At 46.7% G+C, this 15,791-nt stretch overlaps 2 protein-coding genes across 3 annotated transcripts in view; one reads left to right on the top strand and one right to left on the bottom strand.

Annotated features, from left to right (window-relative positions):
• Positions 1 to 11,240, bottom strand: part of FHDC1 (FH2 domain containing 1) — a 43,974-nt gene extending 32,734 nt beyond the window's left edge. Inside the window, exons 1-2 of one of the 2 annotated variants that reach the window (XM_030924059.1) lie at positions 11,127 to 11,240; positions 4,186 to 4,810 (exon numbers count right to left, since the gene is read on the bottom strand). In XM_030924059.1, the coding sequence (XP_030779919.1) occupies positions 4,186 to 4,683 (498 nt within the window). In that variant the 5' untranslated portion in view covers positions 4,684 to 4,810; positions 11,127 to 11,240. Of the gene's footprint in view, positions 1 to 4,185; positions 4,811 to 9,662; positions 9,857 to 11,126 lie in introns of those variants that run through there. The other variant, XM_030924062.1, reaches the window with a different exon arrangement.
• Positions 5,772 to 13,022, top strand: LOC115892642 (TMF-regulated nuclear protein 1-like). The gene is made up of 4 exons (XM_030913953.1): positions 5,772 to 5,781; positions 9,085 to 9,242; positions 9,614 to 10,887; positions 12,089 to 13,022. Exons 1-3 carry the CDS (start codon positions 5,772 to 5,774, stop codon positions 10,463 to 10,465), a joined length of 1,020 nt encoding a protein of 339 aa, XP_030769813.1. The 3' UTR covers positions 10,466 to 10,887; positions 12,089 to 13,022.
• Positions 13,023 to 15,791: the final 2,769 nt, after the last annotated feature.

Below are 15,791 nucleotides of genomic sequence, written 5' to 3'. Positions count from 1 at the left end.
ATATTTGTGTTTTTTTTTGTGAGCCCCAATTTTGATCTGTTGATGCCTCATAAGCTGATGCCTTTGTGCTCTTGGTTCAGTTCTGTCCAGTTCAGTAACCTTTTGTTTCCTTTGGAAGATACCAAATGGCTAAGATAGAGCCCTCCCTTTAAGAGCTGGTCAGACTGTAGAGGGAGACACACACACCCTCAGCTAACACTGGTGGAAGGCTCCCAGGAGGCCTGAGGAATGTCAGTAATAGAGGGTCAGGAACTACAGAGCTTCTCAGGGGACGGGATCAGCAACTCTGAGAAGAAGATGAGTTTAAGCTGAATCTCTCTATTCTCATCCTCAGCAATATGTCTTTATTTCTAATTGCTTTATTATGGTTTAATTATTATTATACTATCATATCTACAGTCTCTTTGAGTTAATTTTTAGTTAACAAAGATACAAGGATAGTAACATTTCATAACTTCCCATACTAAATGTCTTCTTTTCTTTTCTTTTTTTTTTTTTTTTGAGACAGAGTCTCGCTCTGTTGCCCAAGCTAGAGCATAGTGGCGCGATCTCCGCTCACGGCAACCTCCCCCACCCGCGTTCAAGCGATTCTCATCCGTCAGCTTCCTGAGGGGCTGGGATTACAGGCATGTAACATCATGCCCGACTAATGTTTGTATTTTTAGTAGAGAAAGGGTTTCACCATGTTGGCCAGGCTGGTCTCGAACTCCTGGCCTCAAGTGATCTGCCTGCCTCGGCCTCCCACAGTGCTGGGACTACAGGTGCGAGCCACCGTGCCCGGCCCCATACTAAATGTTCTAACTCACTATTTAAATGTTGTTCTTTCTAAGTTCAGCCATTCTCCCATCTTCCCTATCTTGCAGCAAATTTCTTGCTTGCAAGTACAAGGGAACTTATTAGTAATGATGTGTAAGGCTTTAAAGGATAAACCAATCACATAATGTTGGGCTGTTTCTATAGGAGGTTATGATATTTCAAGGGTCATTGTCTGTGCCTGGGCAAGTTTGAACCTCCAGAACTGCAGCCTGTGCTGTAACGTGGTGATGCTGTGGCTCCGGGCTCAGGAGCAGTGCCTCTGCTGAATAGGCTGCGGAGGGAATTCTGCAGTCCACACAGACAGATGGCAGGACTATTACTTTTGACCCTGGACTCCGCTTACTGCAAAGTGAGTTGGAAGATTTATTACTGATCTTTGTTAGACAATAACCCTGCTGAGTTCTAACTTCTTCAGAAGAAAATTGAAGGAAGGAAGAAAATAGCATGTACCATATTCTTTTACTGCAAAAGAAGTATATATAATACTTCTAGTCACGCTACAGATAACATGAAAATTGGAAATAATTCTGGATAGTCTCAGTTATGTGACAACATTACCTAATGCACTTAAAGGGATCATTCTCAACTATTTATCATACCCAAATACTGAAGAGTTGCAGAGTTAGATTATCTTATGATACACAGTCATGGTGATTTACTTTTTCTTTCTAGTATGCTGTCTCTCAGACTAGGACCTATAAGTGTTAAAAGCAAAGATTTCTGTACACCCATATACAGGCAGCATAGTCACAAGAGCCAAAAGGTGGAAGAAGCAACCCAGCTGTCCATCAACAGATGAGTGGATAAACTAATGTGGTCTATACATACAATGGAATAGTATTCAGCTTTAAAATTCTGACATATGCTACAACACGGATGAACCTTGAGGACATTATGCTAAGTGAAATAAACCAGTGACAAAAAAGACAAATATGACATGATTCCACCTACAGGAGGTACCTAAAGGGGTCCAACTTATAGAAACAGAAAGTAGAATGATGGCTGCCAGGGGCTAGGGAAAGGGGGGAACGGACAGTTCTGATTTAACAGGTATGGAGTTTCAGTTCCGCAGGATGAAAAGTGTTCTGGAGAGGGAAGGTGGTGATGGTTGCACAACAATGTGGATGTACTTAGTGTCAACAAACTGTTTAAAAATGGTTAGGCCAGGAACAGTTGTTCACGCCTGTAATCCCAGCACTTTGGGAGGCCGAGGTGGGCAGATCACTTGAGGTCAGGAGTTTGAGACCAGCTGGGTCAAAATGGTGAAACCCCATGTCTACTAAAAATACAAAAATTAGCTCGGTATTGTGGCACGCCCCTGTCATACCAGCTACTCAGGAGGCTGAGGAACGAGACTCTCCTGAACCCAGAAGGCGGAGGTTGCAGTGAGCCAAGAGTGTACCATTGTACCCCAGCCTAGGTGACAGAACGAGACTCTGTCTCAAAAAAAAAATACTTTTTAAAAATGGTTAAGATGCTAAATTTTATGTTATATGTTATTTCACCACAATTAAAAATAATTTTAAGACCATTTAAAAAATAATTCTTGAAAAATAAGTTAATGACAAAAGAGTAAAAATCTGCGTAGGGTGCAGGGGTGGAGGAAGGCAATTGAGAAAGAGTATTTTTTCCCTGAATTTCAGATCTGCTTTAGAAATGGACATCTCTGCTTCTATCATAGCTGAGAAAAGATGCCACACCCCTGCCACTTTCCTCTCTCTCTCTCTCTGAGTGATTCTTAACCTCTCTAATTTGGGAACATAAAGCAGCAAGTTCCCCTTAGCCTCTTGAAATTTTCCCAATTCACAAACGATGCCACCTACTCTAGCCTGACAGCTGCCTCCCCGGGACACGGTGAGCTAGCCCTCTTCTGTTACAGGTGCTCTGGTGAGACACAGGCCTCCCTTCCATGTGGGCCCACCCAATAGTTACTTCAGTATTCTTGAATTTCAGTAAAGAGAGCTGGGAGACAATAGTGAGAAATGACCTACTGTACAATAAAGAACCTCTGTTGGGAGCTGGGGCAAAGGCCAGGGTACTAAGGAAATGACTTCTTGCTCCTTCCAATATTGAAAGGATACTCCAGCAAATAAAAGGACTTTGCATAAAAGGAAGAGACAGGCAAGCCTGTGTTCAGCACTGATGGCACTAAGGGTTCTCATGAAGATTTCCTTCTCAAATTTATGCCACAGTTTACATATAACCCCAGTGTTTCCTGCATTTCATAAAAAATAGACTCTTAGCTATTTCAACAGGAGATCACACAATCAGCTTTAAGGGCTCCCCAGTGAATTAGTGGAGAGGAGTTAATATGTTCCTGAGCCAGAAAGAGAAAAGAGGTCAATACTGTTGGCTCAAGAATTCAATAATGCATGGAGCTCCTACTCCATCCCAGGGCCCTGCCCATTCTCTTATCTAATCAGCTCCATCTCTGACCTGTTTTCTCTGCTCCTTTACGACATATTTTTAAATGATGAATTTCTGTTGTCTTTCCCTGTTTCGTTGTTGTGCTTTGTGTGTGTGTGTGGGCCGGGGGGGGGGGGGGGGCAGCATTCTTTCCTTTTATTTTTATTTATATTTATCTTTTCTAGCAGGTAGAGGTTTCTTCAAGTTTCTAAATTGACAGTGTTTATAAATGTAATTTTTGATGCACTTTCTGTAATATATGGTGATCTGCAGCTCTGGGGTCATGCTTTCAGTTAATTTCCTGAAACTTAACAGCTTTATTTTTTCTCAAAGTAACACATTTAGTGTTAACTAGAAACATCCTTCCTATACAACCTCTCTGAAAACAGCTTTATGCTTTGTCTCTTTGGAAGCCTCTGTTCCCCAACAGCCATAATCTAGTTCAGAGATCTGAGGAATGAAGGCCATCTTGAAACACTTGTTATATAAAAACTAGAAGAGAAAATAAGGGTAAGATTCTAAGGATGGACGTCAGCTGATGATGTTATTTAACAAAAGGTAGTCTGCCCCAGTCAGCTCCAGTTCATTCCAGATAACCAATTTTAGAAACTCAGTTTTTGTTTCAACAGAGACTAACGATCCTGGACTTCAGCAGAATTCTCCAACAGGGGAACCTTCAGCAGATGTGCTAGAGATAGGGGCAGTGATCCCAAACAGCATGTTTTCTGCATGAGGTCATAATCCACCAGGGCGTCTGGGAGGATACAGCACGCACACTTCTTACACTTTCTCAATACTCAGTTCAAGCTCATCGTAAAGACCCTGCCTATCATTTCCAAGGCACATTTGCTTCCATTATCTCATTTCTTAGGGATGTCTAGCAATTGTTTCAAATGTACACACATCCCAAAACACAAAACAATGCAGTATGTGGAGGATTAGCCCTCCACCTTGCATTCTTACCTCTTCTCGAGCTTCTCTGAACGATGAATTTGAAGTTCTTCCTCTCCTAGGAAGGGAAGACTTGGTGGTGTCTTCCTGCTGTCCAAAGAGCTCCTCAATGGTCTTTGTATCAATTTGGTAGTGATGCTCCTGTCTGGCTGCCAAGGTCCAGATGTTGGTTTTGCCCCGAACTTGCTCCTCCGGAATAGTTTTCCAAAAAAAGCTTCTCATTCGCTTCTTCTTACCAAGGTGGCTGTAGCCGTTCATATGAGTAGTTGGGGGTGGGCCTGGTGGGGCAGGTGGGATGGGAGGTTCCCCAGGAAGTGGAGGTGGTGGGGGTGGAGGAGGGGAGGAAGGACACTCTTCCCTTGAACATGAACATGGTGGAGATGGAGGGGGTGGAGGAGGAGGTGGAGGAGGTGCTGGAGGCGGTGTCTGCCCAATCATGAATCCAGGTGCTGTGGCAATATTCCCATTTTCTTTATCACTGGCCAAGGAGACACAATTCATAACATGCATAGTACTGTCGCCTCCTATGGAGATAATTTCTTGGCCTTGGAGAAGACGACACAAACATCAAACTTGTGTAGCACTTTTTCACCTGCTATCTGCCGCCAGAATAAAGGGCAACTGTCCTCTTCCAAACCTACCAAGATAAAACGAATATAAAATTAGTTACAAACAGTTTCACATCAGCATCTCCCTTCAGAGGCTAGATCAATCCTCTCATATAAGTTGGATATGAAAATCAATGAAGGGCAACACATCCCAAGTTGCATTACAAGGAACCGATGCTTTTCTAAATGTGAATCAAATTTTACTACCTGGAAATTCTGCCCAAAAAATTGCAATAAATCCAATTGGAAACCTTACATTAATCAACAAAGCACATATATATTGAGAGCCTGCTATAGGCTCAGCAAGTATTGCTCACTTTATGAATAAACCACTTGTTTACTAACTAGTTTGTTCTCTTTGGACAATGGTTGCCCAACCCCTAGGGAAACTGCCCAAATTGCTGAAGCATTAGGTATTAGTGACCCTACCTTTTTCCAGTCTGGACATGTCTCCTACCAATCATGGGTCAAAAAAGGCATCTTGCACCTTGGACGGATAAGGCAGGGCATTTGGAGATGTATAATAATGGCCTAGCTCACTTCCCTGGAATCAGGGCCACCATACTTCTGCTCTACCTGGTGATGTGGCTTTCCCCAAATAGAGAAAAGAACAGCAGATATGAAAAATGAGATTCCAGCCCTAAATCAAGCTTTACTGCTTACAGTTTTAGACAAGTCACTTCGCCTCACTAGACTTCCATTTTCTCATTTGTAAAATTAGAACACATTAAAGGACCTCTGTCATCTTGGATTCTAGTTAAACCACTCTTTGGAAACCATCACCTACCTCTTCTGCTTCTGACACTTTTAGCAAAGAAGAGATACGCCCAAGGACACGCTGCCCATGTCACATCTACTCCATGTCCCTTATACATAGTCACCAACTTACTTTAGTGGGCTGCATTTTTATGGAATTTCAAATGTTTGTTTTTGATGCTGGGCTGTTACCGATCTGATGTCAGAGGTCAAAACAACTAAATTTCTTCAGATATGAGAACAGGTAAGTGGGAGTGCAGAAAGGCCCCATGTAGGCTACTGAGTGAGCACCCCAACTAGATGGGAGTGTGGAAAGGGAACTATTTCCTCCAGATCACAAAGGGCCATACACGATGGCTTTTTACACTGCACTTCGGGATGTAATTATCTTTTTACAGCACCACTGTCAAAGCCCATACTTACAAACCATAAGTTAATCAAATAATTTTGGACTACACAGAAGTAAACAATCTGATCTCACAGATTCAAATATTATAAAATGATTTACATAGAACCATATCTGAAAGACAGGGCTGCCTTTGGAATAACAGTGGAGATTCTAGGAATAGACTGCTTTTTCTCAGAAAGTTCTGCTGCTTTCAAGATGTGCAACGTGAGCTGAGGTCAGTAACGTCACCTACATTTCAGCATCTCATCTACAATATAAGGAAATAATTGTACCATTGGTTTGTATAAAAGTAAAGAGCTAACACATGTATGGTCCTTACCAAGATGCCTGGTACACAGCTATTATTTATAACACTAACAAGCTGTTATCATATGTGCATATAATTTCTCTTTATTTTCACAGGTATTACATTTGTTTTAACATAGGTATTGGGTTTATAGATAAAATGCCAAGTTACCCCTGACTGCTAGGAACAAACTTGTAATATTTCCATTCTTTGCTATCGAAGTTTGTGAGATCTGTCCTTTCTCAATTCTTGGTGATCATCTATTAAATTGTCTCCATATTTCAAAAGCAAATATTTTAATGAAACATTTGAATATTGGAGTTCTGAAAACTGCCTCTATATGGAAGGAAAACGGCATTTCCAGCTATTAATTGGATACTTTAAAAAATTATTTTAACCATTTTTAAGTGTGCAATGTAGTGGCATTAAGTACATTCACAGTGTTGCACAGCCATCATCACTGAATAATTTTTAAATACATAAAATAGAAAATTTTTTTCAAGCTGACATACAGCTCACTTGAGATGCAACTGGCTTCTAGAAGGAGTTTTCATAATTATCATTAGGGGCATAACTAGGCTGTTTTCATAGTTGGCACCCTTAAAGCAAATGACTCATTGTCAATTACAGTTTATAGTTATATTTGAACTCTTCTTTTTCAAGACTGTGCAGGTAATTTTGGCAGTTTATCCTTACATATTTAACAATACTTTGGTACATAAAACATCTCATGTATAGAAGAGTGGTTAATCCTCCAATTTACCTCCAATTCCAGATATGCTGACTTATTTATAGATTATCCCTCTTAAGAATGGTGATAAGCTCAAAAAGTCTCCAATCTAGAAAGCAATAACTCATTCAGTGCTGCATATGTACAGATGTGCCACTAAACCTCACAATGCAAATACAGAGTATTGACAAAGACTAAGGAAGACTATATACTCCAAGGTTAAGCAACCTCACTGTTTCCTAACAACAAAGCCAGAAAGGTGCATGTTTTAGTACTGTGCTTTGCACAGAGGAAGTGTCAGATAAACAATTGTCAAAGTAAAAAGTGACACTTGTTAGCTCTGTATTGGGATGATTCTAACCAATGCCCCATGTAAAAGAATGTTATTTTTAAGTTAAAGGAAACAAAAGAAAATGTACCACACTGTCCCTGGTATGCTGTCTGATTAATTTTTTCCCAGGGTAACACACAAGGATCCTAGCCCCACAACAGCTTCTAATGAATAGGTTCGCCAGCAATGATTAGCCAAGAAGCTAATGCTTTTACTACTCTTACTCCAATAGGGTTTCCCTCTGGGCCAGGATGTCCAATGTGAAAGAGGTGGCAGGAAAAGCAGAGTACAGACAGAATTCTAATCCTTTCCACAGCCACATGGAAATTAAAATAGAGAATATACAAAAGAACGCTGGATTTGCTGCAGTACTACCCACAGTAGAGATGCAAACACACACTCTCCAGGTACACTAGGAGAACGCAGGAGATGCCACAGCCCTAACAGACCACACTAACTGCCTGTTTCTCACAGCTGACAACTGCCAGTAGGGACAATGGGATTAGCCCCCACTCTGTCTGGAAAATGCTAAGTAGTCCCATCAATCTGCCCCCGGGGAAGAGAGAGACAGGCCTGTATGTAAGATCTCAGCTACAGGTTGGAGACCTCAGCAACAGGATGAGGATAGCTGCTAAGGCTGACAAGTGCCCAGCTCTGAGTAAAATGCAGAGCTGTCATGGCTGGGTTCTGAAGATGGGAATGTCTCTTCAAGTCCCCTAAGTTCTACTCACGACCCATCAGAGTTGTGTTTGAGTGATGGACTCTCCCAAAGAGGCTGTAGCTCAGTTGAGCATCTTTTAAGTATATGAAATTTCAATAAAGCAGTGCTGTGATCATGTACTTAACTTTTAGTTAATTGGCAGGCAAAAAATATTAGAACGTTCATTAAGGGTCTTCAAAGTCGTCCCCGACCCCCTCCTAAGCTCTCTTGCCTAAACAGCCCGCTGTACTTTTTCCTTGGTGTCAGAAACATCCCTAGAAGTTCTAGTCTCGGCCAGGCGTGGTGGTTCACGCCTTAATCCCAGCACTTTGGGAGGCCGAGGTGGGCGAATCAGGAGATGAGGAGATCAAGACCATCCTGTCCAACATGGTGAAACCCGTCTCTACTAAAACACACACACACACACACACACACAGTAGCTGGGCGTGGTGGCGCGCGCCTGTAGTCCCAGCTACTTGGGAGGCTGAGGCAGGAGAATCGCTTGAATCAGGGAGTCGGAGGTTGCGGAGGCGGAGCCGAGATGGCGCCACAGCACTCCAGAGCCAGACTCCGTCTCAACAACAAAACAATAACCAAAACTAGAAGTTCTAGTCTCTTGAAGGGAATCAAGAAAAAAAGAGTGTGTAGGCTTCATCTCACAGTGTATTTAAGGGGACAGCATGTTCCTGGACGTCAGTTTGGAGCTCAGGACTTTTTTGAACGAGGACCAGTGGGGTCTTGGTGCTCAGCTGGTCACTCACTCCTTTGGTCAACAATAATCAAAAGGAACATCAAGGAAAACCTGCTAGAAACCTTTCCCCTTGACTCCTGGCATGTGCCATAGATGAGGTGGGGGCAGGAAGGGCTGGCCCACATGCTTCTGATGACAAACCAGGGCACAGCAAGCCGAGTTCGGAGAGCAGAAGTAGAGAAACACACAGCCCTATTTTATTGCATTTGGGAGAGAAGAAAAGGATGGGGAAAGTATGGACAATTCTAAACTAGAATTCTTACTCTCACTCCACTAATTCAGGAAAAGGCTCCTCCACCACCACTTATCTTTCAAAACTTTTCTTGATTATTAAACACAGAATGTCAGTCGGTACAACGACACAATCGGGCCAGAGCCGGACTGTCCAACTCTTCTGTGAGTTCCGTCGTCTGTGTTCCATCTGCCTGTATTCCAGGCAGCAGTGAAAGAACCCAGGACAACGCGTTCCCAGTCAGCGCCTTCAATCTGCAGCACAATGTAAACATTCACAGACGTCCGAGACCAACACCAGAGAGCGGAGGAAGAATGCCTGTATTTGAATGTACATTTTCAGTTGCTCTCACTGTCCCAAAACCAAGAAAAAAAAAAAAAAGTACATGCGTGCCAAAGGATGCTCTAGAGAGAGGGAAGGAAGCGCTGGCTGCTCCTTCCAGGAAGACAACTGTGGGTCAGTAGAAGGGGGTCACAGACGGCCGAACCCCGGAGATCCTTTCTGTCCACACAAGAAGTTTGAAAACCGACCATTAAGCCCGGAGGAAATTCGGCCTAGGGGGTCCTGGGTCACCACTTCTTTCAAGTTTGGATACATAGTAGTTTACTAGGTCTCCGCATTAGCCAGCGGTCCGCAGCCTCCTTCCATCCCCAACCCAGAACCCTGTCCCCGCCCGAGCCACTCACCAACAAGCCACCAGCTGGACCGCGAAACCCCCGGAAGCCGCGCTGGGGGCAGCAAACTGAACCCGAGAGGGCGGCCCCGCGGGCAGCGCGGAGCCCCAGCCGGGTCCTTATCAGCGGCGGGCAGGAGCTCGTCGCGGCACGAGGGTGGGGTGCCGGTGCGCGCAGAGATCAACGCCCACACGCGCCGCGCCGGCTCTGCGGCCGGGAGAGAGGCCGCCGCCTGCAGGGCGGAGACTGCGGGGCGGGCGCCCAGCGCCGGCGGTGCACGACCCTCGGCCTTCCGCAGGGCCGACCGCTCTTCCGTCCGGCGGCCGCAACTGGGTCGGCCGCCAGACAGGCTCGCCCATTCCCGACACCCACCAACGTCGGGCGGGGGTCTCGGCCCCGCCCCCACCCCCCGAGGGGCCCCAGCTGGAGAGCCCACGCCCCCGACGCCACGCCCCCCGAGGCGCCAGCCCCTCTGCGGGGGCTTAGCACGCTGCGCCCAGAAGTGGGGTGGGAGACGGCTAACTAAGGGAGATGTCCTTGTAATTGCAACGAAAGTGGGGTGTCTTGCGGCTCGCAGACACCCGGTCTGCGGCGGCCGCGCGCTCCCACCCCACCCCGAGCCTCCGCCGCGACATCTTCCCACGTCCCCCGTCCGGGTCGCAGGCGCGGGGGAAAAGCCTCACGGTCGCACTGCGGCTCTGCCAAAAGGGAGCCGGGACGAGCCGGTGAGAGAAAAACGGGGGAGACTCCTGGCGTTTGAAACCGATCAGAACCCGCTCTCCAAGAGCTGGGGACACCCCTTGTCTGGAGGCTGATCCCCAGCCCACCCGCTTCCTCCCCCTCCCCACACTCCTCCAGGCGCGGGGCGCAACTTGTAACCCGAACTTCGCGCAGCCGGAGCAAGTGTGTCGGGGCGAGAAGCGCCTAGTCCTCCGTCCGCACCACCGCACTGGGTCCCCGCCACCGCCACACCACTATCTCAGGGGCCAGGCGTGGCCCCCGGCTGGCTAGGGAGCCGAGCGCGGCGCCGCGGCTGCGCATTCTGTGCGGGACGCCGCTGTCTCCCACGGGCGGGGATAAACTAGGGGGCGGTTGATCTGAAATTCTTAGCCACGGCTAATAGTCAATCACCCAAGTGCGACCCGTGGCAGCCCGGCAGTGCAGCTCGTTCTCCAGACGCGGGTCCACACCGGCGCATCCTCGCCTCCAGAGACCGATCGCAGTCCTCCGCGGCCGGGTAAGAGCGACCGCCTAAGTCACCCGGGTGGATGTGGAGGGAGCTGGAACCTCCTTTCCAGCTTTCCCGGTGAGGCTCAGAGGAAGCCGAGACCCGGCACCCATCGGCCGCGCTTCTCGGCGCCTCAGCCTCGGCTCCCGGCCAACACCCCGACCCCGACCCTCCCGAGCTGCGGGGCTCCAGCTCCCCGTGTCCCGCGCCGCGGTCGCCCCCGCCTCGGCTGCCCTACCCGCACTCACCCGCGGCCAGCGCCACCCGCTCCCGGCGCGCAGACCGCTGCAGCCTCCCGCCGCTGTGTCGGCGCAGCGGCCTCCTCCCGGTCACTGCAGGCCCCGCAGCCCCGGAGCGCGAGGGGGCAGGGCGGGGCGGGGCGCTGCGGCTGCCTCAGGTAACAAAGCTGCGGCCCCGCTGCTCCCGGCCCGTCGCGAAGGGCAGCGCGCCCTTTCCTGCTCCGCCCCTCCCTCGCCCCCCCTTCCACCCTCCGCGCGCCACCGTCACCGCCACGCGCTCACCTTCACCTGCGCGGGGCCCCGGGGGAGACGCCTCGGGGCACACTGCCCCCCGCACCCGAAGGCTGGCGCGGGGCTAGGCCCGGGGCCACCGAGAGAAGTAGGGGCGGCAGGAGATGGAGATAGCTGGGCTGCCCAGAAGAGCCAGGTGTCCTCAGGGAACGGGCAAGAGGAGGCGCCAAGCTGGCTTCTGAACCTGCAAGTGCCTTTCACAAAGGAGCCTTTGCGGCAGCCTCCCGGGAACCCTCTCTTGTGCACACGGGCGCGCACACACTTATATACACGCGCGCACACACACACACACACACCCGCACACGCCCCCCGACGCACGCGCCGGACCACCCTCTGCCCCAACACTTTTTTCTCCCTGGAAACCTAGTAGCACTTGGGCGAACTGTCCTGTCCCAGCCCCTGCAGCTGAAACCTGGCTGGGCCAGAGCTTCCCAAAGGTCAGCTCCTCCCTGGGGCCGGCCAATCTGTAAGTTTGTTACCGTTTTTATTTTGTTTTTGTTTTTAATTCTCTATGATGATAACAGGAACCTTTAGGTTGTATTAAAGCGTAAAAAGATCCCTCAAAAATTTTTGCCAGGCCTGATCGAATGAACGCATGCTGTCTGGGAAAGGCACACTCCTCACAGAAAGAAACAGGGGAATCGATTTAATCACTTTTTTTTTCTTTTTTTCCATCAAAGTGACTTGGGCCGCCAAGCAGTGAGAAGCATGTAGTCAAAGAAAACATCCCGGGCAAACCGGCTGACCGAAAATCCACTGCCGGGGTAGGGAGGCGCCCTCTACGGGGATGAAGTCATCGCTACCTTTGACTCTTTGATTCTAGATAATCGACCAAGACTTTTCCAGCCTAATGCCTGATGCCTTTCGCTTCCTCCACCCTGGTCCTCAGTCCCTGAACTCCCAGGACGGAATGCCTGGCCTCCATATGCAAGCCTTGGATCGAGAAAGAGAAACTATTAGTGTAAACAAACTCATCAACAAAAACCAGAACTGTGCCTGCCAATAGCCCATTTCTTGGCCATTGATCCGAGCATGAAGAGAAGTGGATCCAACTAAGAGAACCTTAAAATCTTAAAGAATAAGAAAATGTAATAAAGAGAAAGATAATGTCATGCTCAGGGAGCTAATATTAATCCCAAAAGGAATATTGACTGTTCAGGCTCAAGTTAAATTACAGCAGATCGAAAGAGAGGAGTGGAGTGGCATCTTCTTTTCTCTTACTGTCGACCTTGTTAAATGGGGACTCCACACTCCCTGCCTACTCCTCCCTCCTCAGCCCCATGACAGTGGCATCCCCGCAACTGTATTGAGCATGCGCTCTAAAAACAGTTACTTTTTGAGAAGTCAAGTCTGGTGACCCATCCTCAGCCCCTCGTCCCTTTGATCTCCTTGGCAGCATCCTACCCTAAGGCCTTCTCTATGCTTCTCTGGCCTTCTCTGCTGACCCTTCTCTTCCTTTGAGGACAGTAACAAGGTTCTTCCAACTCTTGATCTCCCATTATCCCATAGAAATACCTTCTGATTTCAAATTGAACCCATCCAGATGTCGTGGGGCCTGAAGCTTGCATAACTCCTCGGGGAGCTTCTTAAAGGAAAGCAATAAAAACTTACAAATGTAATACTAGACCTGTATCCTTGGAAGGGCCCAGGGAAAATGAGGGGCTTGGAAACTTGAGCTTCAAGGTACATCTCCGGGTTTCTCTTCAATGTCAGGGACTCTTGAATCCATATTGTCATTGTAAAATTTGAAGTCCAAATTCAAATATCCAAAAGTCAACTCATCTTTCCCTCAAAACTAGTACTCTTCCCACACCCACCACCTCCCCCTCTTTACCTAAGACCTGGTTTTTCTGTTTGAAATCCTAGCTTTTCCTTTACTTCATTGTCTCTCTTAAATTCTTTAAAATTCAAGTATTTGCTAAATTTGCTGCTCTTTCCCAAGTAACCTGTCTTATTTTTTACATGCACCATCACCGCAGTAACCCTAAGTAGTGGAAGAGAGTATTTATCTGCTGTTGGCCACATATCAGGCACCACACTTGATTCTCACCATGATCCTATAAGCATTCGGATTTCCCGGCTTAGAGAGGTTAAATTGGATACCTACATCCACTGCCCTTAGAGAGGTTAAATTGGATACCTACATCCACTGCCCTTAGAGAGGTTAAATTGGATGCCTACATCCGCTGCCTTCGTGTTCTTTCTGCTTCTCTCTTCTTCCTAAATCCATCCCAAAACTGCTGTCAGTTCACTGTTTTTAAAAGTCTGATTTCATCACGTTACCTACCTCTTCAAAAGCTTCTTCAGATTCCCATGTGTTCCTCCAGGAAGAAGGCAGCATTCTTCAGTCTGACAATCTGGCAGCATCCTACGTTTATCTTCCACAATTGGATGCGTCCCATTTCACTCAAGCAGTGGGGTGTACTGCCCCTGAATATGTCATGCTTATTTTGACCTTTTTTTTGTTTTTGAGATGGAGTCTCACTCTGTTGCCACTCACTCCAGATGCCAGTCTGGAGTGCAGTGGAGCGATCTGAGCTCACTGCAATTTCCACCTCCCGGGTTCAAGTGATTCTCCTGCCTCAGCCTCCCAAGTAGCTGGAATTACAAGTGTGCACCACCACACCCGGCTAATTTTTGTATTTTTAGTAGAGATGGGGTTTCACCATGTTGGCCAGAATGATCTCAATCTCCTGACCTTGTGATCCACACACCTCAACCTTCCAAAGTGCTGGGATTAATATATGTAAGCCACCATGCCTGGCCTATTTTGACTCTTATTTTTCAAACTGTACATAGGACATGGTCAAAAAGTGCTTCAATGAAGCATGGCACAACTCTTAAATAGAGTTCTTATCTTGATGGATTGGATCTAAAGCTGCAAATCTAGAAGACAATTTATTCTTCGTCTACTAATATACTGATTATCCATCTGTGTCCCCAAAATGTGCCAACCAGCCTTTGAGTAAGGCTGGAAAGGCTCCTGGAGCCCAGTGTGCCCAAAGTCTGCCCAGCCACTGGCATTCGTGGCTTGGAGGTGGCACTGCTGCAACTGCAGGACTCTTGAGCAGTGGACAGTGTGACCAGCTCTCAGTTTTCCAACGAGGCCAGACCTCCCGGAAAGTGTGTTAGATAACTCAGTGTGGCCCAGAAAATGGGTCTGTACCAGGCACTGGTACCAGGCCCTGCAGAAGAACTGCTGTGTTTTCCTGATTCCATTTGCAGCTTGCTCTTCGCTCTCCCTGGGTTGCCCTTTCCGGAATGCTGTATTTTCTACACCCAGTTTATTTTGATTCTTATGGTTTCTGCCTCCTTGGACCAAAGAGGCTTTTAGTTTCTCCTACATCACGTATTTTGTATTTCAATCTGTCATTAGGAACAAGTAAACAAAGCCTTCAAAATGAATCAAATTTCAGAATCCATGTAAAACAGACTTTTAGTATTTGCTTAAGGAGTAAGTCTACATGAACTGACTTCATGGGCCCTCTAGGATACAGACTGAGATCTTTACTTAATCTTTAATCATTATTCTTCTTAAAATATATATTTGATTAGACCAGTTGTTCAGTATTAAGATTCTAGGCTGTTTTTGCCTTTTAAAATTGGAAACTGCGGAAACAAACAAACTGTCCACATTATGGTTAAATAGATTTGCAGACAAATGCAAAGGCTTACCAACCCTCTGACCTTGTTTCCTTCAAAGGGTGGCAAGTGTAAAATAAAATCAGCAGAATTGTTACTGTTACCATAAAATGCAAATTTGTATCAAATACCTTTTGGCAATTTTCCAAATAACTTTTTTTTTGAGATAATAGTCTCACTCTGTTGCCCAGTACAGTGACACAAACATCCTCCCACCTCACCTCCCAAAGTGTCGTGGTTACAGGCATGAGCCACTGTGTCTGGCCCCAAACAACTTTTGAACTGAAAAAATAATATTTTATTTCTGATTTTTAAATTTATTTTTTATTTTTTTAATAGAGACAGGCTATTCTATAACTTCTGGCCTCAAGCAATCCTCCTGCCTTGGCCTCCCAAAGTGCTGGGATTTTAGATGTGAGCCACCACTCAGCCAATACTTCATTTTTGAAGGCTAACAAATTTAAATGGAAAGTTGCCTTTAAATACTGTAAGTTATGACTAGGCTCTGATCATTAAGAAGGAGAAGAGGGAGAAAGGGAGAAATATTTTTCTGAATGCTAAGTAGTGATTTTTGAAGTTTTTTTTTTTTTTTTTTTTTTGAGACAGGGTCTTTCTCCATCACCCAGGCTGGAATACAGTGGCGTGGTTACTGCTCACTGCAGCCTCAACCTCCTGGGCTCAACTGATCCTCCCACTTCAGCCTCCCAAGTAAGTGGGACTATAGCCACGTGCCACCATGCC

Source organism: Rhinopithecus roxellana, chromosome 2, assembly GCF_007565055.1.
Source record: "Rhinopithecus roxellana isolate Shanxi Qingling chromosome 2, ASM756505v1, whole genome shotgun sequence".
Taxonomy (NCBI): Eukaryota; Metazoa; Chordata; class Mammalia; order Primates; family Cercopithecidae; genus Rhinopithecus; species Rhinopithecus roxellana.
This window is presented reverse-complemented; position numbering and strand designations above follow the sequence as displayed.

Bases quoted from the DNA above. Each gene is read 5' to 3' on its own strand.
- LOC115892642 (XM_030913953.1), top strand. The intron at 9,243-9,613 runs GTAAACATTCAC...AGCGGTCCGCAG, and splicing joins CCTTCAATCTGCAGCACAAT to CCTCCTTCCATCCCCAACCC.